Source organism: Lynx rufus, unplaced genomic scaffold, assembly GCF_022079265.1.
Source record: "Lynx rufus isolate CCGP_SWC_20201006 ecotype Redwood Valley unplaced genomic scaffold, mLynRuf1.p SCAF_27, whole genome shotgun sequence".
Classification (NCBI taxonomy): domain Eukaryota; kingdom Metazoa; phylum Chordata; class Mammalia; order Carnivora; family Felidae; genus Lynx; species Lynx rufus.
Genome location: NW_025814842.1, coordinates 4,426,474 through 4,449,540, shown reverse-complemented (window position 1 = coordinate 4,449,540; position 23,067 = coordinate 4,426,474). Strand labels below are relative to the sequence as shown.

The following is a 23,067-nucleotide window of genomic DNA, read 5'->3' as shown; positions in this document are numbered from 1 at the left end:
AAAATTGACACATTACAGAGAAAAGAAAACAAACAGGAGCAAACACAGGCCACAACTTAGAAAATTAAGGGTGGGAAAGGCTTCTTCAAGTACAATGTCAACACATGAGAAATGTGAGGAGAGCCTGAATGATTTGAACACAAAAAATAATGTCCGTGTGATAGAAAATGAAAGTAAAAGATTAAGTTAGGAAGATTGATGATGAATTGGGAAAATATTTGTATTTTATACAAATACAGAAAGAGAAGTCTTTATTTTTTTTGATGTTTATTTATTTTGAGAGAGAGAATGTGTGAAGGGCAGAGAGAGAGGGAGAGAGAGCGAATCCGAAGCAGGCTGCGCACTGTCAGCACAGAGCCCCACGTGGGGCTTGATCCCATGAACTGTGAGATCATGACCTGAGCCGAAATCAAGAGTCGGACACTTAACCAACTGAGCCACCCAGGTGTCTCCACCCCAAAATAGAAAGCTTTATATTGTCAACACTAATAAGTGAAGCCACATTGAAAGGCAGGCCTCTGCTGCTTCTGGCCCAGGTGGAAACATAGGGTCCAGATTTGCCCTCCCAGCTTAAATACGTTTTTAGAAGGCGGAAATATATGATATATGAAATGACAGGTTTTAGCCATTTGGAGAGAGGGGTGAGCCTTGAGAGTGTCCAGTTTGCCACCCAGAGAGTGTCCAGGCCAAGGTACAGGGGAGGGGGAGTGGGGGAGCCCAGTGGGTCTCTGAGTTGCAGGGACAGAGTTGCGTGTTGGGGCGCCCATGGCAGCCAGGGTTCACAGGCAGAGAACCAGAGTGGGGAGAGGCAGGAGGGCATCCCAGTCTTCGGCTGAAGACTGAGCCAGTCAGTACGTGTAGGGGAGGCAAGAGCTGGAGGCTGGGCCAGGTGGATGGGCACTCTGCCTGTCTTCTCCAAGAAGCTCAGCGAAGCTTCCATCCTTTACCTGGTGAAAGTGGAAAAGAACATGGAAGAAATGTGCCTGGAGGTTCTCCTGGCTCAGGCCCAGGTGAGGTGTGGTCACCTCACTCAAATTCCAGCATTCAGTTCGTGAGAATTCAGGCACAGGCCACATTTAATAGCAACAAGAGCTGGGAAAGACTGTCCCTGGTTAAGTAGTCACTGCCAAGAGAAGCTTTGGGAGAAGCACGCATTTTGTGCGGGATTAGTTTGATGCAACAGCTCAGCTAGAGAAATCAGGAATGGGTTATGTGACCACTCATTTGCATGCATCAGTACCTATTACTACCATTTAAAAGAGCAATGCCTTGAGAAAACTTGAAATATAAATACTTCCTCTGTCGATTGCATATGTATCTAAATATCTGTAGAAGCTAAATAATTATCTTGCCAGCATTACAACCCAGGAAGGTTTTTCTTAAGGACCTGCGAGCCATCTCTTTGAAATGTAAACCTCTAGGAAGATATTGTCCCTCTCTGTCACCACAGGGGGCAGGGAGGTCATTAAGCATGGGCTCTAGGCACCTTGCTTTGAGCTGTAACTACCTTGTTGTTGGAGAAATGTGAATAGTTTGCTTTATCCTTTGAACAGAGACAACTAGCACGGATGGGCACCCAGATCACCAGGTGAATTTAGGATGAACTATGAAAGCATTAAGAAACAACTGGCCAAGAACATGGTTATATAATTTCACCAAAAAAAAATAATAATAATGATAAATCATCGTCCTTATCCCATTTTTGAAAAATGACGTTTTAACCTAACATAAACTTAATTCTCTTTGACAGGTAAGATCTCAGGTATCTGTCTTCTTTTTTTTTTTTTCGGTTTGTGTGTATTTCCTGATTGTTTTACAGTCTTTACGCATTAGTTGTGCAATCTGGACAAGCTACATCTTCTATTTCCTTCTCCCTCTTGGAAAAACCATGTGCCCATAGATACTATTACTTTATGTCATGGCTGGGTATTAATTGTATCCCAGCGTTTCAGTGAAACTTCTAATATTTCAGTGACGTGCACATGGTACACCCTTTCCTTGTCCCCTCCTGTTCGTGGGGAATCTCAGTGCCAACACGAAAGATCTCAGGGCAAGCAAAGGACCAGGGATCCAGGACGTAAACACAGCCCGCTACTCTAGGCTACACCTTCCCTTAATCCCTAACAGAAGCGAAGACAAATGGAAAATTGGGTCCCAGGTCCAGGCGGTCAATCCCCTCCACACAGCGCCCTCTTAAGCACCAGATAGGGTGGAGACATTCGAGACGTCCCCTAACATGTGGGCGCTTAGACTTATGGGAAACAGAGTCCGGGTATTGGTCCCGCTCCCGAGGCGGACTCCCGTCAGGAGCACCGCCGGCGTCGTCTTGCGCATGTGCAGCTCGCCCTGTGTGCGTGTTCGCGCACGCGCAGTGCCGCCGCGCCGCTCTCGCTTCCTGTCCGTGCCCAGGTCACCGCTGGCCGTGCTTCCCAGGCTTCGGCCTCAGGCGGGCAAGGGCCCCAGGGCCTGCGGGGCTGCGCGCCGTCCGTCCGGGCCGGCACCCAGCGGGCGCAGAACTGTGCGGGCCGGGCGGAGTCTCGAGCGGAGACCCCCAGCGCGAGCCCCGGAGCCCGCGGGCTGGGCCGGAGTGGCCGGGCGGCGGCACCGGCGGCGCAGGGCGGCGGGGCCCGGGCCCGGCCCGTTTGCACCCGCGGCGGCCCGGCCGAGGCTTGCGGGACGGCGAGGTCCCAGGCGGCCGATTTGGGCCCTGGGACGGTCGTCTGCCCGAAGTGAATTTGTCCCGGAGGCCCAGATCCGGCTCCTCCGGAACGGCGGCCCCGGGAGGCGCCGCGCCAGCTCCGGAGCCCTCGGGAGCCTCGGGGCAGCTCGGCAGGTCCCGACGAGGTAGGTCGTGGGCTTTCGGGTCTCCAGGCGGTTGTGCATCTTGTGGGCCGCGCCGCAAACCGAGGGCGCGAGCGGCGGCCAGGGAGGGATGGGCTCTCCCCGGGACTCGTGGGGCCCAGGTTTCCTGGGAGCGCAGGGGGTCCCCGGGTGGGCTGCGGACGTTCTGTGTCCGCTCGGTTCTCCAGTCCCGATACCCCTTGCTCCGCGTGCCGCCCTCTCCGGCTTCCAAGCGGGTCTCTAAGCGTCCCTGAGCACCTGTGCTGTGTGCTCTAAGTGTGTGCCGACCGCGCTGGGCTCTGCCCTGTGGCATCCGCCAGTGTAGTGCAGGACAAGCCTGCGAGGGTTTGCTGCTGCTGCCGCCGCGGCCGCTGGGGTGACAGAGGAGGAGGTTGGGCCTGAGAAGGGAGGTGGCTCTTGCAGGGTGACCGAGTCTATGGGTGGGATTGTGGATGCGACTCAACTCCTGCGCCAATGTGCTTCCACTCTGTTAAAGTTTTCTTCTTACGTGCAATGATAACCTAGTTAAGTTAGATAACATAAAAACAAAATCGTGCCTTGATGATGCCCATCTGTCTCGTTTTGGAGAGCTAATATTCTTTTTCCCTCTGGATACTTTGATTTTAAACAGTTTGAAGACACAGTAAGAAAATTTGTAAACGGTGTAAGGGAAGATTTTTTTTTTTTGGCAACATTAATTTAATGAAGGCAAACTATTTAAAAAAGGAGTGAATGTTTATATTAACCAACGAGGGTAACCCATCTAAACATCTCCTGTGGGGCGCCTGGGTGGCTCCATTGGTTAAGGGTCCAACTTCAACTCAAATCTTGATCTCATGGTCAGTGAATCCGAGCCCTGCATCAGCGTCTGTGCTGACAGCTCGGAGCCTGGAGCCTGCTTTGGATTCTGTGTTTCCCTCTCTCTCTCTGCACCCCCCCCCCCCCCCCCCCGCTCACGCTCTGTCTCTCAAAAATAAACAAACATTAAAAAACTTAAAACCAAATATCTCCTGATATGTGGGAGTAACAGGTATGCTTTGTGTTCCACCTTTATCACATCTTTAGCTCCTTGTAAGTGTTCACAGGGTGTCATTTTATGAGCTTTTCTTTGGCGGTTACTACGCAGGATGCTCCTGCCTGGGCAGGCCAGACTACCCATGACTTCTGTTATTTCTTTCTCCTTCCCTAGGTCCACCGTTAACAGTCTGTACGCATTTCCAAGAGCAGTAGAAAATGAATGAGTCCCAGGTGAGCTTTCCTTTGTCTGTATATGTTCTCTTACTTGTTTATTTTTTAATGCATTTTAGGAGGTTTATATGGTTCCAGGTTTTACAGTGGGAATGTAGAAATAAATAAAAGACATCATCGTGTAAAATAAAATTGTTAGGATTTGGATCGGCACCCAGAGTCCTTGTTGAGTTTATGTCTGTAGGTAGTGGGCTACTTCAGGGCTGTGGGGGTAGAGCTACAAATATTTTTTTAATTTTTTTTTTAACGTTTACTTTTGAGAGAGAGAGACAGAGCTTGAGCAGTGGAAGGGCAGAGAAGGAGATAGAGAATCCAAAGTAGGCCCCAGGCTCCATGTTGTCAGCACAGAGCCCGACATGGCGCTCGAACCCACGAATGGCGAGATCGGGGAGATGATGACCTGAGCGGAAGAGGCTTAACTGACTGGACTGCCCACGTGCCCCTATAGCTACAAATGTAACTGATGTTCCTGACAGTTACAGAAAAGGAAGAGTACCGCCCATTACGTGATTTGTATTGACTGTAAGAAGAACCCAGTCTGTTACTTGTGGGTTTTAAAGATTTCCCAAGACTTGAAAAAAATTTTCTTGTTAAAATTGAAATAACCAGGGATGGCTTTCCCGGTAACAACCTTTAATGTCATTGCAACACGTGGCTTATACTTGTAGCTTATCTGAGCTGAGGGCCTGCCCAGGGAGAAATGACATGCACCAAATGCTGTGATCCAGCCAGACATATTTTCCCTGCTACTGTTTAATACAGGGGTAAAAGCGACGTCCTGAGGAAATGGCCTGTTCATCCTTCAGATGCTTCTGTTACTGTTTATTCGGGTTGGCCATAAATGGTACAGGAAGGTATTCTCTAGTAAATGTGTCCTCACGTCTGTTTGCCTTTCAATCCTCAGCGTTTGGGTTTTGTCCTCACCGCTCTCCTGAATGTGGTGGTAAAGATTAGCATTGACCTCATTACAGTTAAATCCGTTGGGCGTTTTCTAGCCCTTACCTCACATCACCATGTGTTTGCTGTTGACCTGTTACTTACAAGTGGATACTTTCTCCTGGGGTCTCTTGGTTCTTGGCCTCTAAAACAAGTCACCTGAAGTATTTCTGTAAATATCTTGAGCTGATGAGGAGTCTTTGAAAGAGGGGGTGGGGATAGCCCACATTATCTCTCTTTTTTAATATATAATATCTGGTGTTCAGAGGTTCACAGTTTTCTGAATGTTTTGGGTTTGTTCTTTTCAATCAGGATACGCGTAAGAGTCCACATGTGGCTGGCCGATAAGTCTTTTAAATTTTTTTTTAAATGTTTATTTATTTTTGACAGGGAGAGAGACACGAGTGTGAGCGGGGAGGGGCAGAGAGAGGGGTGGGGGGAGAGAGAGAATCCCAAGCAGGCTCCATGCTGTCATTGTAGAGCCCCACGTGGGACTCGATTTCACAAGATCCCACGATCGAGATGGTGACCTGAGCCAAGACCAGGAGTCAGACATTCAACTGACAGAGCCACCCAGGCGCCCTGTCTTTTAAATCTTTTAATAGTAGCTCCCCCTGTGTGTCTCTTGTGTTACTTTGTAATTTATGTTTTGAAGAAATTGGGTTTATCCTTAGTTTCCCATGGTCTGTATCACATTGCTGTCATTTTAACTTTCACACTTTTTTTTTTTTTTAATTCCCAGTAAGTCTTGTAAAATTGGTAGTTAGCTTGGGAAGTTTACCCATTTACGTTCAGTTCTTTTGGCAAGACTTTGTTCCTCATGACCCTTGTCTACTTTCTCCTGGAGGCCGTGTTCTAATCCTGTCTTTTTTTGTGTGTGATGTTAACTTCCATTGGCTGATGTTCATTGCCAGTTCTTCAGGGGAGACAAAGTGATACATGCTGCTTTACCATTGCTTCTTCATTTACTAGCTAGAATACTTTTCTAAAGGAAAGCATCCCTCAAATCGTTCTGTGGTTCACACAGAAAAGATAATTTCCACAATATTGAGTAGGCTCCTGTGCAGCAGGAATTTTGTTTGCGTGTTTCGTTTTGTTATCATTAGCTCACGGGTTTAGACACGTTTTACGTTTTTCAGTACACTGAAGTTGTCACTCTATTTGGTGTCTAGGTGGATCTGTCTTTGACCAGAGGAATCTCTTCAGATTGGTTTCTGAGTCTTTTGAAACATCCCCTATATATTCGATAGCTTTCGTTTTTATTCAGCATTTTATTTTGAAAAAACTTCAAATTGCACAACAGTTGCAAGGATCGTACAAAGAACTCCCGTGTTCCTTTTGCCCAGATACTCCAGATTTTGACATGTTCCCACATTTGCTTTATTATCTTTGTGTATATATGTATTTTTTTCTGAACCATTTGAGAGTGGATGTCATCTGTCATGTCCCTTTTCAGATTGTACCTCCTGAGATCAAAGATACTGAATTCAGGAAATGTAACTTTGATATAATATTTTTATCGAATCTATAGTTCACCTTCTGATTTAACAGGTTTTCTCAGTAATTTCCTTTATAGCAATTTTTTATTTCCAGTTAAGCATCTGCTCTTGATTTTGGCTCAGGTCGTGATCTTGCAGTTTCTGAATTTGAGCCCCCTGTCTGGCTCTGTGATGACAGTGTGGAACCTGCTTGGGATTCTCTCCCTCTCTCTCTCTCTCTCTCTCTCTCTCTCTGTCCCTCCACTGCTCATGCACACATACTCCCTCTCTCAAAATAAATAAATAAACATCTTTTTAATAAGTGCATTTCCTGTAGACAGCACATAATGGGGTCTTGCTTTTTTTTTTTTTTTTTTTTTTTTAATCCAGTCTGACAGTTTCTAATAATTGGGCTGCTTCGGCCATTTACACCTAATACAATTATTGGCATAACTGGTTAGGTTGTAGTCCATTGTCTTTGATTTCTAGTTGTCCCATCAGCTTTGTCTCCTCTTTCTTCCTTGTTTTCCTTCCTTTGGACTAATTGCATTTTTTTTTATGATTCCATTTCACATCCTTTGTGGGGTTGTTAGCTATAGCACGGTTGTTATTTCAGTGGGTGCTTTAGGGTTTGTAGTATGCAGCTTTAATTCATCACAGTTTCTCTTGAAGTGATGTTCTCTTTTGCTTAGCACGCAGGAAGGTTATGGTCCCTTCCATTTGTCCCTTCTGGGTCCTTAAACTGTTATTGCATTTTGCTTTTACAGGCAGGATCAACCCTGCAGTACATTGTGATTGTTATGTAAACAGTTATCTTTTAAAGAATAAGGGAGAATAGCATTGTTACTATTTTTTCTGAAAAAATCCAGATTCTTATTTTCTGTCATTTTCCTTCTGCCTGAAGGACTTCCGTCACCTCTTCTTCTAGTTGATGATGATTTCCTTCAGGCCTTGTATGTCTGAAAACGCCTTTATTTTTGCGTTCGCTTTTATGTCAAGGGAGCTATGCTGGTTTTTCTCCTGTGCTTCAAATCTGTTCCTCTGCTGTCTTCTCGCCTACATTGTTTCCAAGAGAAATATGATGTCCTCTTCACCTTCCTTCTCTGTATATAACCTGGTTTTTATTTTTCTTCCTCTTGCTGCGTTTAAGTTTTTAAGTTTTTATTTACTTATTTTCAGAGTAGGGGGTGGAAGGGGCAGAGAGAGAGAGGAAGAAACAGGATCCCAAGCAGGCTCTACACTGTCAGCACAGAGCCCGAGGCGGGGTTCGAACTCACGAACTGGGAGATCATGACCTGAGCTGAGATCAAGAGTCAGACGCTTAACTGACTGAGTCACCCAGGCACCCCTAAACTTTTCTCTTTGTTTCTGGTTTTGAGCAGTTTGATTGTGAGAGGTCTTGGTATTGTTTTCTTCATGTCTCTGTGCTTGGAGATCTCCTTGAACTTCTCGGATCTGTGTGTTTACGATTTGCGGCAACTGTGAGAAATTTTTGATCGTATTTCTTCAGCTATGCCCCCCGTCTCCCCATCCATCCGCCCTGCATGGATTCCTCTTACCTGTATGTTCCGCCACTTGAAGTTGTCCCACAGCTCACTGACACTCTTCATTCTCTTCAAACTCTGTTCTCTCTGGGTGCTTCATCTTATATAAGCTTCTGTTGCTGTGCTTTGAGTTGACTGATCTTTTTTTCCGGCAGTGTGTTCATCTAGTCTGCTGTACTTTTCATCTCAGACACTGTAGCTTTTATGTGCAGAAGTTCAGTCTGAGTCTTTGCTTATATCCTCCCTGTTCCTACTCAGATATTTTGAACATAAGGAATCCCGTTATAAACTGTTTCCTTGTGCTCTGGCGCTTATAACATCTGTGTCCGCTCTGGGCCCGCTTTGGTCGATTGATGATTTTCTGTACGGGCTATACTTTCCTACCTGTTTCCCCAGTGTGTCAACCGTCCTCACCTCTGTTTGGGTTCTCCCTCCCTGCTGCAGGGCTGGAAACTCTCAAGGCAGTAACCACAGGCCTCACCTTGTTTATTTTCTGTCTCTGATTACTGTCCATGATCGTTGCTTCAAGATCAGCATCTTGGAGACCACAGCTTTGTATATTCTGTTTTTTGGTGTCCTTTCAGGAGGGAGGGTAAATCCAGTCCTTCTTCATCTTGGCTGAAAGCAGTCCCAATATCTTGAGTCATAGTTAGAAACCTTTCCCCGCACTGGTTATGGGGAAATTCACCCATAGTTTGTGTTTGTTTGTTTTCTGTGTTGCTGAATATTTTACATTTAGATCACTGATCAGTTGGACTTTTTTCTTTTATGGTGTAAGATACGGATGCTGTTTTGTCCATGCCCAAATGACTACCGTTACTCCAACACTGTTTATTGCAATCAGTTCCGTGGATTATTGTAAAGTCTGTTTTTAGGCTTGGTGCTCTACGTCACAGACACGTCTCCATTCTCGTGCCGAACCAAACCATTTCATTCATAAAGGTTGGGGTCTTTTTTTTTTTTTTTAATGTTTATTTAAGTAATGTGGGGCTTGGACTCACAACCCCAAGATCAAGAGTCTCATGCTCTTCTGACTGAGCCAGCCAGGCGCCCCATGAAGGTTGTGTTTTAAAACTGGTAGGATTAGGCCCCCTAAACTGCTGCTTTCTTTGGAGATTTTCCTAATTGTTCTTGATTTCTTCCCCTCATATGAACTTTAGTGCCAGCTTGCCTAGTTCCAGGCAAAAGCAAAAGCTTTTTTTTTTTTTTTAATGTTTATTTTTGAGAGAATGCAAGTTGGGGAAGTTCAGAGTGAGGCAGACAGAGGATCAGAAGTGGGCTCTGTGCTGACAGCATAGAGCCCAATTCAGGGCTCGAAAACACGAGCCGAGCCGCAAGATCATGACCTCAGTAGAAGTTAGACACTCAACCGACTGAGCCACCCAGGCCCCCCACGAAAAAAGTTTTTTGATCTTTTTGTTGGGATCACACATCTGTAAAGTAATTGGGGGTAACTTGCATCTTTGTGTTACTGAGTTGACCTGTGCAGGAACAAAGCGTCATGCCATTTGTTCAAGTGTACCTCTGTGTCTTTCGGGACTGTTTTTAAAGTTTTCCTGCTATAGATTTTACACATTTTGTTTTTTAATATATGAAATTTATTGTCAAATTGGTTTCCATACAACACCCAGCGCTCATCCCAACAGGTGCCCTCCTCAATGCCCATCACCCACTTTCCCCTTTCCCCCATCCCCCGCCGACCTTCAGTTTATTCTCAGTTTTTAAGAATTTCTTATAGTTCGCCTCCCTCCCTAACTTTTTTTTTCCCCCATGGTCTTCTGTTAAGTTTCTCAGGATCCACATAAGAGTGAAAACATATGGTATCTGTCTTTCTCTGTATGACTTATTTCACTTAGCATAACACTCTACACATTTCTTATTAACAGTTTTATCTTTTCTGTTGTTCTGTAAACTGTACGCTTCTTTTTACGTAACGAGGGTTTTTGGCTTTGTTTTGTTTTTTTAAGATTTTTTTTCTTTCTTTTTTTTTTTTCTTTTTTAAGTTTATTTAACTAATCCTTACACCCAGCCTGGGGCTCAAACTCACAACCCCGAGATCAAGAGTCGCCAGCTCCTCCCATGGAGCCAGCCAGGCACCCTGAGGGCTGTTGCTTTCTGTGTGTTGATTTTATATCCTGTCATCTAACAATTCTTTCATTGAGTTGGTTTTGTTTTTGACTCTCTGAGTTTTCTAGGTGTAGTGTATCACCTGCAAATAACAGTTTCACTTTTTCTCTGTTGATTGTTATGCCTCTGATTGTTTTTCTCCAATCGGAGGTAGCACTTTGCCCCGTTCCCGATCTTACGGAGAATGAGTCTAGTGTTTGTCCATTAAGTAAAACCCCGATTTTAGAACTGAGAAGTCTCCATAAATACACATGTGCGTGCGTGTCCTCATCTGTATAAACTTAAAAAGCATACATGTGCTTGTGTGTGATTGAGATGGGTATGTGTATGCACGTATCACACGTACTTTGCGTCTCAGGGTACAAGAGTGTGTGCGTGTATGCAAGTCCGTGCTAGTGAAGTATCCATTTCTGTTTTCGTGAGGAATTTTTTAATCACGCGTGTAGTTCAAATATTGTCAGGTGTTTGCAGCATCTTTGTGGAGATCAGTCTTTTCTTAGCTGTATTATAATGGCATGTTATGTCAGTGGATTTTCAAAGATTAAACAGGTCTGTATTTTTGGAGTAAGTGCCGCTTAGATATTATATGTTACCGTTTCAGTCTGGTGTTGTTTTCTGTTTGCTGATATTTCGTTGTGGATATTTGTGTTGATGTAAGAGATACCGTGTAATTTTATCTATCCTATTTATTGATCGATCGGTCTTCTAATCCTGCTACTCCTTGCCGTGTGGACTGAGAACCCAGAAGGTTCTTACTCTCCATGGCAGTTCACAGGCTCACTCGGCCTGGACCAGCTGGGACGCCCTGCTCTGGGTGGCCAGTCAGCTCAACTCTGCAGTCTTGGGCAGTCTCAGCCGTGGCATCCGGATCAGTGGTATGAACCCTTGTTGATGCAGACTTTGTAAGTGATAAATACCCCTTGTTGATGAGGACTTTGTAAGTAGCAGGGCCATGGGGCACATTTGCTGAGCGCTTCTCTTCTGAAATACGAGTTCAGTGTTCGCGGTCGCCCGAACTACTCCTGGCAGCAACTCTGGAAACCTTCTTGCCTCCTCCGCTGGGGCTTCTGTACCCCCTGTTCGGGCTGGGGTGGAAGGGTATCTCGAGTGTTTGAAGGAAAAGTGTTCCCTTTGATAAATCAGTTGTCCTGCTTCGCTGCAAATACCTTTACAATGTCTGCACGCCTCAGTGATAGCTTGGCTTCATATACGGTTCTGGGTTCGAAATCCTTTTTCCTTCGCAAGCAGTGGGCAGTTCTCTGTGGGTTTTTCTCAGGTGAGAAGTAGAATGGCAGTTCCCAGGGGTACCTAAGGGTATTTTTTCCACCCTTGTAACTTTTTAGGATTTTTTTTCCTTAATTTTTCCGCTTTGGGTATTTTGTCAGGAAATTTCTAGATCTGTATTTTCCTCCCAGTAGTCCTGTTTGCGAATTGGATGGCCCCTTTTGATGCGAGGGCTTACTTGATTCTTCAGCTCAGGTATCGTTTTCAGTTTTGTTTTGTTTTTTTTTTCTCGTTCGTTGTGAAAATGTCAAATCTGTCAGATTTGGCTTTCATATCTCAAGCTTTATCTCATCATTTCAATTTCTAGTTATCTGAGAGATTTCCTAGATTATATATGTTGTGTCCCATTTGTTATTTAAGCCTGTTCCTTGGGGATTTTAAAAAATTCAACAATTTGGTCTTTAATCTCTAAGCATTTTGTGATGGCTGTTTTTAGGAGAATGTTCTCATGTTATGGAAGCAATATCCTGCTTAATTTGTTAAAAAATATAAATCAGTGGAAAAATTGTAAGTTGTTTCCTTTATGAAATTGATTCCATTATTGCTGACCATCTCACCTTGATGCTTAGCTTTTACTTACTCGCTTTTCCTCAATTGGTGAGAATTCTTGATTTTTTTAGTTTCAATTTTTGAGAGAAAAATTACTAATAGCTAACGTGAATATATTCACCTAATGACCCCATTTTGCGCTTTCCCTTGTGGAGGGGAAAGTTAGTGGATTAGCTCTAGAAGTTAGTGGATTAGCGATATGTGTTTTAGGTAGATATCACTTCATTTTTTTCTTCCAGTGTTTTTATTGTGGTAAATTACACATGACATGAAATTCATTCACTGTTTTAACCATTTTAAGATACCCAGTTCGTTGGCATTAAGTACATTCACCTTGTTAGGCAACCATCACCATCAACCATCTCAAGAATACTTCTCATCTTGCAAAACTGAAACTCTGTTCCGCATCAGATAATAACTCCCCTTCTCTCCCAGCCCCTGCAGCCATTCTCCTTTCTGTCTCTGAGTGTGATTGCTCATTTAAGTAGATTCGCACACTGTTCATCGTTTTGTAACTGGTTTATTTTCAACGAGCATAGTGTCCTCAGAGTTCGTCCATGTTGGAGCAGGTGCCAGGATTTCCTTTTCTTTTTAAGGCTGAGGGTGACTCCGTTGTACATATGGACCACATCTTGCTTATCTCTTCACCTGTTGGTGGACGCTTGGGTTACTTGTATGTTTTAGCGATGGTACGTAATGCTGCTGTGAACATATAAGTAGCTCTTTGAAGGCCCTGCTTTCAGTTCTTACAAGCGTACACTCAGAAGAATTGCTGGATCCTATGGTAATTCTATTTGTTTAGTTAATTTTGAGAGAGAGAGTTGGAGGGGCAGAGAGAGAATCCCAAGCAGGCTCCACACTGTCAGCTCAGAGCCCGACATGGGGCTTGAGTTCACAAACTCTGACATCATGACCTGAGCCAAGATCAAGAGTTGGATACTTAGCCAACTGAGCCACCCAGGCGCCCCTAGTAATGCTATTTAGAAAAGAATTTTTTTTTTTAATGTTTCATTTTTGAGAGAGAGAGAGGCAGAGAAAGAGAGAAACACAGGATCAGAAGCAGGCTCCAGGCCGCGCCTTCCCTGCATCAGGCTCTGTGCCGACAGACACCACCCTCAGGAAAATCATCCGTGTCCAACACGGATGGAGCTCATGTATGTCCTGGTTTGCCTGAGACCGTCTTGTTGCACCTGTATTCCTTCTGGTTTAACATCTACCCCACACGGAAGTTTTTGGTTTGGACGGTGAGCGTGTGGCCACCCTAATTACAGAGGCTCTGAATGTGTGGCCACAGTGCCCGTGGCCAGAGCGTTCTTACCATCCGACCCTCATCGGGCTGCTGTGTGCACTGAAAACCGGGAGCCACCCAGGCTGCTCAGGTAGGCCTGTGGTTCATTTCCCTTCACTTCCGCTGCCGACAGGGAACCCCGGGCCCTCCCGATGGGCCCGGGGATGCTCCAGGGCTCCATTAGAGTCCGCCGTCCTCTCTTGCGGTGCCCAGCGTGTGCCCTGCGTGCAGCTCTGTGTTCCGCAGCCCTCAGTTCTCCTCTTCTCGACCCCACATCTCCGGAGTCTCCTCAGAGACGCCTGCTCTAGGTAACAGTCTCTGTTTTTATATCGCTTTGATTCGGACTATGAGAGGATTTCGTTTTCTTTTCGAGGCTGGAAAGTGACTGTACCTTCGGGGTCCTCTCCTGAATTGGAATCAACTCTTATTGTCAGAAAGCTGTCCTTGGGGCCCCCGAGTGGCTCAGTCGGTTAAGTGTCTGACTTTTGATCTCGGCTCAGTTCATGACCTCATGGTTTGTGAGTTCGAGCCCCGTGTCGGGCCTTGTGCTGTGTGGAGCCTGCTTGGAATTCTCTCTCTCTCCCTCTCTCTGTGTGCCTCCCCTGCTTGCATTTTCTCTCAAAATAAATAAATGAACATTAAAAAAAGAAAAGTGGTCCTGGAGAAGGGTCTTGGTCTCTGTTCCCTGTTCTTCCCTGCCAACCTGTTCAATACTGATGCTGTCTGTTTTCAGCCATTGGTCCTTTTTCATGTCCGCATCTTTCCCACTGAACCCCGGGCAGTACCCTGCCACACCTGTGACGCCAAGCCTGGCAGCATAACATTCAAAGTTTGTTGTTGTTGTTGTTTTAATTTTTTTTAAACATTTATTTATTTTTGAGACAGAGAGACAGAGTATGAACAGGGGAGGGGAAGAGAGAGAGGGAGACACAGAATCCGAAGCAGGGTCCAGGCTCTGAGCTGTCAGCACAGAGCCCCACGCGGGGCTCGAACTCACGGACCACGAGATCATGACCTGAGCTGAAGTTGGCCGCTTAACTGACTGAGCCACCCAGGTGCCCCAACATCCAAAGTATGTTAAGGCACTCTCCCTGCGATAGACCTCACCCTGACGTCTCGGGCGTTCGTCAGCGCAACCAACCATGTCGCTGTAAGAGAGGGGTATTTGAGATGCGCTGTTTGGACCAACACAGGGAGGAAGTAGAACACTTAGCCACACAGGTGGCCCCAGGTAGCTAGCCCCCGTGAGGGTCAAAGTCCAAGATGAAAGAGCTGAAGCAGGAGGTGCGTCAGGCAGGAAGGAGGAGACCGTGGATGGGCCCTACGCGCACCCTGTGAAGAGGGGGCCGGAGGCCCTGCTAGGAAAGGTGGCCAGAGAGAAGGCCAGGGAATCCGATGCTTGTCCATTTGTGTGGTGTTGCCCTGGCAGGAGCTTTACTCACCTCACGTCCCCCAAAACTCAGCCCACTGGCAGAACGGGAACTCCGTTGGTTTTCTGGTTTGGGGGTTTGGTTTTTAGGGGGGCAGTTAAAGGAACCAAAGACAGGGGCACCTGGGTGGCTCAGTCGGCTAAGCGTCTGACTTCAGCTCAGGTCATGATCTCACGGTCCGTGGATTCAAGCCCCAAGTTAGGCTCTGTGCTGACAGCTTGGAGCCTGGACCCTGCTTCGGATTCTGTGTCTCCTTCTCTCTGTCCCTCCCCCGCTTGTTCTCTCTCTCTCTCTCTCTCCCTCTCCCTCTCCCTGTCTCTCTCTCACTCTCAAAAATAAATAAACACTTAATAAAAAGGACCCAAAGGCAGTGTATTTTCATTATGGTTTGTTTGATTGTACAATCCGTGACGTAAAGTCAGATTTTCAGTGTTCATAGTTCATTTTACCGGCGAACTTGGTCAGCTCCTGTGCCCACACATCTCCTCCATGTTACCGGTTTCGATCACCGTGCCATTACAGGGACCAGTGTCATTCAGGGATGTGGCCGTGGACTTCACCCAGGAGGAGTGGCAGCAGCTGGAGCCGGAGGAGAAGACCACCTACCGGGACGTGATGCTGGAGAACTACAGCCACCTTGTCTCCGTGGGTGAGGAGAGCCTGCTGTCCGGTTGCTGCTTTGGGGGGCAGGGTCGGGGGCCTGCCAATTTAGTGATTTTCTTCCCTCGAGTTTGAAGAAATAAACGATAGGACCATTTAACTCTCTTTGGGCTCCCGGTAGGCTATTGGTCTGTTTAATCCTCCATCGAAACGTCTGGATTTTGCTAAGGTGCAAAACCGGGCACTCGATCAGGCAGCCTCCGAGGCAGCATCTTGGACTCAGAGACCTGAAAGGTGTGCAGCCGGTCCCAGCCTGCCTCCATTCCTCACTCACAGGGTACGACAGCACCAAACCGAAAGTGATCCTCAAGCTGGAGCAGGGAGAGGAGCCGTGGGTCGTGGAAGGTGACCTGCCGTGTCGGAGTCGTCCAGGTATGTCAGGAGCACGTGACGGTTTTAAACATGGTGGCCCCAGACCCCTGGGAGTCACTGAAGGCAGCTCTGAGCCCAGGCGCCCGTGCGGGCTGCTTTCCTTTTGCATTTGATTTGCACTTGTGGGGAACCTCCGCGTGAGCCTGTGCTGAGGACCCGGTGCCTTCCTCCTACCCCCGTCTCCCCCCTGGTAACTTAGCCTCCCCCCAGTAGCACAGAATTCCTTTGTTTTCTGGCGTTCAGAAGTCTAAGAGAAAAATTAACTTGAGACTCTCACGTTCATTCTTTTTGTCTTTCCTTCCTTGCTATGAAATGCCTTGGGCTGGTTTTCTGCCCATTTCACTCCCTCCTCTGTGCACTCAGCCACCAAAACCTGTCCCCTCCCTGAGCTGCTCCGCCGAGGGTGCACCTGTGCTCTGTTTGGTGGTGCTGAATGCAGGCCCTAAATTGTTGAAAACGGACCTCTGTGCTTTGCAGCCAAAATACAACGCAGACACAGAGTTCGGGGTAAAGAGGAACAGTAGCTGCGTCGCTTTGCCGGCCAAAGGAGGCTGCAGCACGCTGTGGCCTTCAAGACTCCAAGCCCGCCAGGACGAGGGCACTGGCGGTTTTATGGGGAAATACAGGATCTAGCGGGTCTCGACAGAACTGTACATGCCGCCAGCATCGCTAGTCTTCAGGGGGGTGACGGGTTCCTGAATGGGCTGAGAAGAAAGGAGAGGAAGACAGGAAGAAGCTTACTTTAAAATTGAGCTTCAGGGGGTGGCTCAGTTGGTTGAGCATCTGACTTCGGCTCAGGTCGTGATCTCACAGTTTGTGAGTTCAAATCCCACATCAGACTCTGTGCTGACAGCTCAGAGCCTGGAGCCTCCTTCAGATTCTGTGTCTCCCTCTCTCTCTCTGCTCCTCCCCTGCTCACTCTCTGTCTTTCCTTCAAAAACAAGTAAACATTAAAAAAAAAAATTAATGGGGTGTCTGGTTGGCTCAGTCGGTTAAGTGTCCAACTTCAGCTTAGGTCATGATCTCGTGGTCTGTGAGTTCGAGCCCCGCGTCGGGCTGTGTGCTGAAGCTCAAGGCCCGGAGCCTGTTTCGGATTCTGTGTCTTCCTCTCTCTCTGACCCTCCCCCATTCATGCTCTGTCTCTCTCTGTCTCAAAAATAAATAAATGTTAAAAAAATAAAATAAAAAAAAAATTAAAATCAAGCTTCAGGGCACCTGGCTGGCTCAGTCAGAGGAGCACACAACTCTTGATCTCAGGGTTGTGGGTTTGAGCCCCACACTGGGTATAGAAATCACTTAAAAATAAAATCTAAAAAAAAAAAAAAAAAATTGAGCTTCATGGAAGCATTACTGCAGCCATTTTGATCTTTGTTCAACTTTATACTTATTATTTGTTTTGAGAGGGAGAGAGAAAGCACAGGTGAGGGAGGGGCAGAAAGAGGGAGAAAGAAACCCACCCAGGCCCCACACTGTCCACACAGAGCCCGACGTGGGGCTTGAACCCACAAACTGTGAGATATGACCTGAGCTGAAGTCAGACACTTAAACTGACTGAGCCACCAGGTGCCCCAAGATTTAATACATATTTTAGAGCTTCCCCTGAAGTATAGATAGGTTTTGAGTGTAGCCAGTGCTGGAAGCCACATCGAATGAACAAGGGCATGAGCACAGGCTGGTGGTTGGGAATAAGTGGGCATAGCCTGGCTTCCTGGAGCAGGAGGTATTTTTGGAAGACTAGCAAATGGCTACTTTGAGTATATTTGTGAATCCAGGTAATTGAAAAATCTTCCTGGTGAATGGTAAATTCTCTGTTTTTTCCTATTGGTATTTGGGGCTTTGGGGCCAGGGATGGTGTAGATTTCTGAGCACAGAACTGTCGGCCATTGCACTGATTGTGGATGAGAGCAGCTAATGATAATAGCTCAGAGGCTCCAAAAACTTGTAAGATACACAGAAATAAAAGTTAATACTCTGGGGGCCACTTTAGAAATCTGACATTCAAGGTTTTGTACAAAATGAAACCTGCATGTATGGAAACTCTTTGTTCTCGGGATTCATTTGGTGTTACGTCAGGGACATGACTGGTTTTAGGAAACTGAGGTCAGCAAGTTGAAAGAAATTGATGGATATTTGTTTCATATCCTATACTATTCTGAGCGATTTGCATGCACTAAGTTGGTCCTTTCCAAGCCTGGTGGTCTGGGCATATTTCAGCTGTGTGAAGCTGCATCACAGTTAAATACCTTGCTCAAGTCCCAGCCAGTAGTGGTGGATTTGAATCAAGGTAGCTTCATCTCTGTCCTCTTAGCCGCCACGCTCTGTTGTGCAAATAAGTGCAGTTAGGCTTATGTAAGCCCGTCAGAACACTTCACAGAGCCGATCTGAGCGGCCGGGTCTCTTGCCATCGGGTCCATCTTGCATTTCTTTCAGACAGTTATGTGCCTGGAAGGAACTCTCCTTCCAGGTGAAGGTGAACCAGGACTGGGGAGTTGGAGATTCCCAGGGGAGAGGGACTGGGGGACAGGGGTGGGGGACTGTCTCTAAAGATGAGGAGATTGGGGCGCCTGGGTGGCGCAGTCGGTTAAGCGTCCGACTTCAGTCAGGTCACGATCTCGCACTCCGTGAGTTCGAGCCCCGCGTCAGGCTCTGGGCTGATGGCTCAGAGCCTGTTTCTGATTCTGTGTCTCCCTCTCTCTCTGCACCTCCCCAGTTCATGCTCTGTCTCTCTCTGTCCCAAAAATAAATAAACATTGAAAAAATAAAATAAAAAAAAAATAAAGATGAGGAGATTGGAATTTTTAGAATGATTATTTGGATTTATGTACAGAGTAGAAAGGCAAAAATTTTGGAAGGGTCTGGGCTAGTGAGAACGTCACCATGGTAATCTAAGTGTGAAGCAGTATATTACAGTTTAACGTAAATGGTGATCTCTTGCTTCCAAACGTAGGCCATACTTGATTATTTTCTTTGAATGTTCGTACATCAATTACTCTTCTACCGCCTGACCGATGTGCTCCAGATTCCCCCCATGTCTGCCTTAATCTAGTGCTCTTTCAGTGACATTGCCCTCTGCTCATCAAATGTCAGTGAAAGGTTTATTTCACCTTTTCTACCAAAGTTTTGAACATAGTTTGTGAAGTAATAAAGGTACTTTATTCGGTGTGAACTTATTCTCCCTTTTGTCTATAGTTCTCAGTCCTATCCCACTTGTCCCTTTCCTGTGTCTACCCCATCCCCATATGTGTGTGTATTTGTGTGTGTGTGTGTATGTGTGTGTGTGTGTGTCTGTCTGTCTGTCTGTCTGTCTGTCTTGTAGGACAAAGGGGAACAGACGATTGTACACTTGTGACTATTTTATTGCAGAGATTGGCCATACAGCCAGAGTCAGCCCATTCTGTACCTGTTGTGTTCAGATTCACAAGGTTTGTTTAATTTTATTCCTTTTTAGAAGTCTGGAAAGTTGATGACCTGATAGAGAGAATCCCAGAAAATGGAGATGACATTTCAAGGCAGGCTGTTTCTACCAACAGCAAAACCCCAAATGAGGAGAGAGAGGATGCATTTGATACAACACATAATGTGGAAATAAGCCTTGTTCCTTCGAGCGTCCTATCTCACACTTGTGTCTCATGTGGAAAGAATTTAGAATCGACTTCAGAATTAATCATCAGTGACGGCAGCTATGCGAGAAAGAAACCCAGTGAATGTAGCAAGTGCGGAAAGACGGACCACGGAGGCAAATCCTATGAGTGTAACCAAAATGGGGAAGGCTATTCTCAAAACGCAGAGAGTATTCTTCAGAACGTTAATCTTTTGGAGAAACCCTTTGAATACAGTCAATGCATGGAAGCCTTAGACAACGAAGCTGTTTTCCTTACTCATAAGAGAGCTTATATGGGGGAGAAGCCCTACGAATGGAATGACTCCGGGTCAGACTTCATCCAGATGTCAAATTTTAATGTTTACCAGAGATCACAGATGGACTTGAAGCCCTTTGAGTGCAGCGAGTGTGGGAAATCCTTCTGTAAAAAGTCAAAGTTAATCATACATCAGAGGGCCCACACAGGAGAGAAACCTTATGAATGTAATGTATGTGGGAAGTCCTTCAGCCAAAAGGGAACCCTCACCGTCCATCGGAGATCCCACTTGGAGGAGAAGCCCTATAAATGCAATGAGTGTGGGAAAACCTTCTGTCAGAAGCTACATCTCACCCAACACCTGAGGACTCATTCAGGCGAGAAGCCCTATGAATGTAATGAATGTGGGAAAACCTTCTGCCAAAAGACCCATCTGACCCTGCACCAGAGGAATCATTCAGGAGAGAGACCCTACCCCTGTAATGAATGTGGGAAATCCTTCTCCCGCAAGTCTGCCCTCAGTGACCACCAGAGAACACATACGGGAGAGAAACTTTACAAATGTAACGAGTGTGGGAAATCCTACTACCGAAAATCTACACTCATTACCCATCAGAGGACACACACAGGAGAGAAACCCTATCAGTGCAGTGAGTGTGGCAAGTTCTTCTCTCGGGTGTCGTACCTCACCATCCATTACAGAAGTCATTTAGAAGAGAAACCCTATGAATGTAATGAGTGTGGCAAAACCTTCAATTTAAATTCAGCCTTCATTAGGCATCGGAAGGTACACACAGATGAGAAACCCCACGAATGTAGTGAATGCGGAAAGTTCTCTCAGTTCTCCTATCTCACCGACCATCCTCCGGCTCCTTTAGGAGAGAAACCCTATGAATGTAATGAATGTGGGAAAATCTTCCTTGACGGTTCAGCCTTCAGTGGGCATCAGTCACTTCCGAAAGGGGAAAAATCCTATGAATGTAACATATGTGGGAAATTGTTCTCTGAGTTGTCCTACTACACTATACATTATAGAAGTCATTCGGAAGAGAAACCCTATGGTTGTAGCGAATGTGGGAAAACCTTCTCCCATAACTCCTCCCTCTTTAGACATCAAAGAGTGCACACGGGCGAGAAGCCCTATGAGTGTTATGAATGTGGGAAGTTCTTCTCCCAGAAGTCCTATCTCACTATCCACCATCGGATCCACTCGGGAGAGAAGCCCTATGAATGTAGTAAATGTGGGAAAGTCTTCTCTCGGATGTCGAACCTCACTGTACACTATAGAAGCCATTCGGGAGAGAAGCCCTACGAATGTAACGAATGTGGAAAAGTCTTTTCTCAGAAGTCCTACCTCACCGTGCACTACAGGACTCATTCCGGAGAGAAGCCCTACGAATGTAACGAGTGTGGGAAAAAATTCCACCACAGGTCAGCCTTCAATAGCCATCAGAGAATTCACAGGAGAGGGAGTGTGAACGTACTGGCTGTGGGGGATCTCCTGTGAAGTCAGAGCCCTCTGAGTATATCGAGATCCAACAAGGAGTCCAATATCGGTGTCTGAGAGTTCGTGCTTTTGAATGGGGAAAATTCTTCAGGCATTGGATTCATCTTCACCTAATGTTTTTCACAGAGGAGAGTCCCTAAGGATGCAAGAAGAAACAGAGCCTTCAAAGCAAGACCCTACAACTCATTGGACACTAGATAATTTATACAGGCGTGAAACTTGATAACTATTTAATATTTATTTTGGAATTCAAATTGTATTTACATATCAGGGAATCACACCAAGGCGAGATCTGTCTAAGTAATGAATGTGGGAAAATCTGTTGTCTTGGAAATTGTTATACTGAAAGCCATATTTCTGATGTAAATTCACATGTTTATAGGGAAGATACCAGAAGCTATCAGCTCTGAATAAACCATTGTATAAAATCATCAGGAGTTTATAATGAGGACAGTACATATATGGCAGTTTCTATCATGTTTTAAAAATGTGTTCTATCAGTAATTCTATGCAAACTTGGATTTGAATTATTTGGGAAAAGGCAGTATTCTAATTTGAGTATTAAGGTGGCAAAATGTACTAACATGGGATTATATATTGTTGGTGAAACATTTGATAAGTACCAGATAGTTAAATACATAATTTTCTATTTGTTTGAAGGTATTTACAAATGGGTTTTTCATGAATGCCCCATCAATAAATTGTAAGCCCGTGGTTTTTATAACGTTTTCAACTACGTTTGAGCAAAAAAAGTTTAAAGTACTATTTTCATAAACTATGCATAGATGATTTGGAGTTAAGTCTGTGTCAGTGAAAAAGGGCCTTGCACTGTGTAGTCTGTAAGATACACACAAGTCTCATGCCATCCTGCATGGGTTTGAGCGAGCCATGTGCCGATACCACGTGATTCAGAAATTTCATCTCTGTTTTGATTTGAATACTATGCCATTCTTCTCTGCACTGCTTATTCCCAGTATTTTGGGACAAATGCAGGTTTCTGTCAGACAGCTTTAGTTGATGAACTCAGTGTCCTTTCTCCCCTCATTCCTTGCTGGAAGAGTTTGGGTATCTGCCGTTTCTTCACATGACATAGAGTGTGAATCCAGATTCGTGTAAACCAATCACGAGAACTCTATTCGGACCGCCAGTAACTTGTTTATAGTGGTCACATGACCCAGTTCTGGGCCAACAGAATAGATGGATGTTGGCAAAAGGATAAGACATCGATCAATGGGTTTTACTACTCCAGGAACACAAGGGGGGTCATTTAATAATCAAAAATTAATTCCTGGACTACATCACATGGAAAGAAGTAATCTAGGATGCAGAAAAGTCATGTGGTGGTAAAGTCAACATTCGTTTATGTGCTTCACAAACTATGGATTTGAGAGGAACTTCCTTCCTTGGATGAAGAGTGTCTAAAACCACAAAACGGCAGCATGCCTAGTGCTGAAATATGCGAAGTTTTCTCCCAAGATTCAAAAAAAAAAAAAAAAAAAGACAAGGTTATTTCCTGTCACTAATTGTATTCAGTATTCTGCAGAAAGACCTAGCCAGGAGAGTAAGGGAAGAAAAGTAATCAGAGAGAATAAGGATTAGAAAGAATTAACGCTTTTATTTGCAGATGACGTAATTCTGTACATGGAAAATTCTGCGGAAACACATGAGTAAGTTTAGCAGGGTCCGTGCATACAAGGTCATGATGCAAAAAATGTTTTAATATACCAGCAGTGAACATAAAAAGTGAAAAACTTAAAAGCAATACCACTCAACAATAGCATCAAAAATCCTCAAGTGCCTAGAGGGAAAATTACCCAACACCATATTTTCAAAAACTGTATCCAGGAAAAAAAAAAAAAAAAAAAGACAAAACTTGAGAGGGACTTATACGATTCATGGATTCCAGGACAGCCTTAAAAAGGTCTCAATTATCCCCAAATTAATTC

At 45.4% G+C, this 23,067-nt stretch overlaps 1 protein-coding gene across 2 annotated transcripts; it reads left to right on the top strand.

The window, feature by feature from the left end:
- The first annotated feature begins 2,676 nt into the window (after positions 1-2,676).
- On the top strand, positions 2,677-22,837 carry RBAK (RB associated KRAB zinc finger). 2 transcript variants are annotated; one of them, XM_047089094.1, is made up of 5 exons: positions 2,677-2,844; positions 4,031-4,089; positions 15,248-15,374; positions 15,662-15,757; positions 19,206-22,837. In XM_047089094.1, the coding sequence occupies exons 2-5, from the start codon at positions 4,075-4,077 to the stop codon at positions 21,119-21,121; spliced, it is 2,154 nt and encodes a 717-aa protein (XP_046945050.1). In that variant the 5' UTR covers positions 2,677-2,844; positions 4,031-4,074; the 3' UTR covers positions 21,122-22,837. The 2 variants fall into 2 exon arrangements, with proteins under 2 accessions (XP_046945050.1, XP_046945049.1); XM_047089093.1 differs by lacking the exons at positions 2,677-2,844; positions 4,031-4,089 and having other exon boundaries at positions 15,080-15,374.
- Positions 22,838-23,067: the final 230 nt, after the last annotated feature.

Excerpts from the sequence above, each read along its gene's own strand:
- RBAK (XM_047089093.1), top strand. The coding sequence starts at position 15,215 with ATGTTACCGGTTTCGATCACCGTGCCATTACAGGGACCAGTGTCATTC. Across the intron at positions 15,375-15,661 it reads CAGCCACCTTGTCTCCGTGG|GGTACGACAGCACCAAACCG; the intron begins GTGAGGAGAGCC and ends CCTCACTCACAG. Across the intron at positions 15,758-19,205 it reads GCCGTGTCGGAGTCGTCCAG|AAGTCTGGAAAGTTGATGAC; the intron begins GTATGTCAGGAG and ends ATTCCTTTTTAG.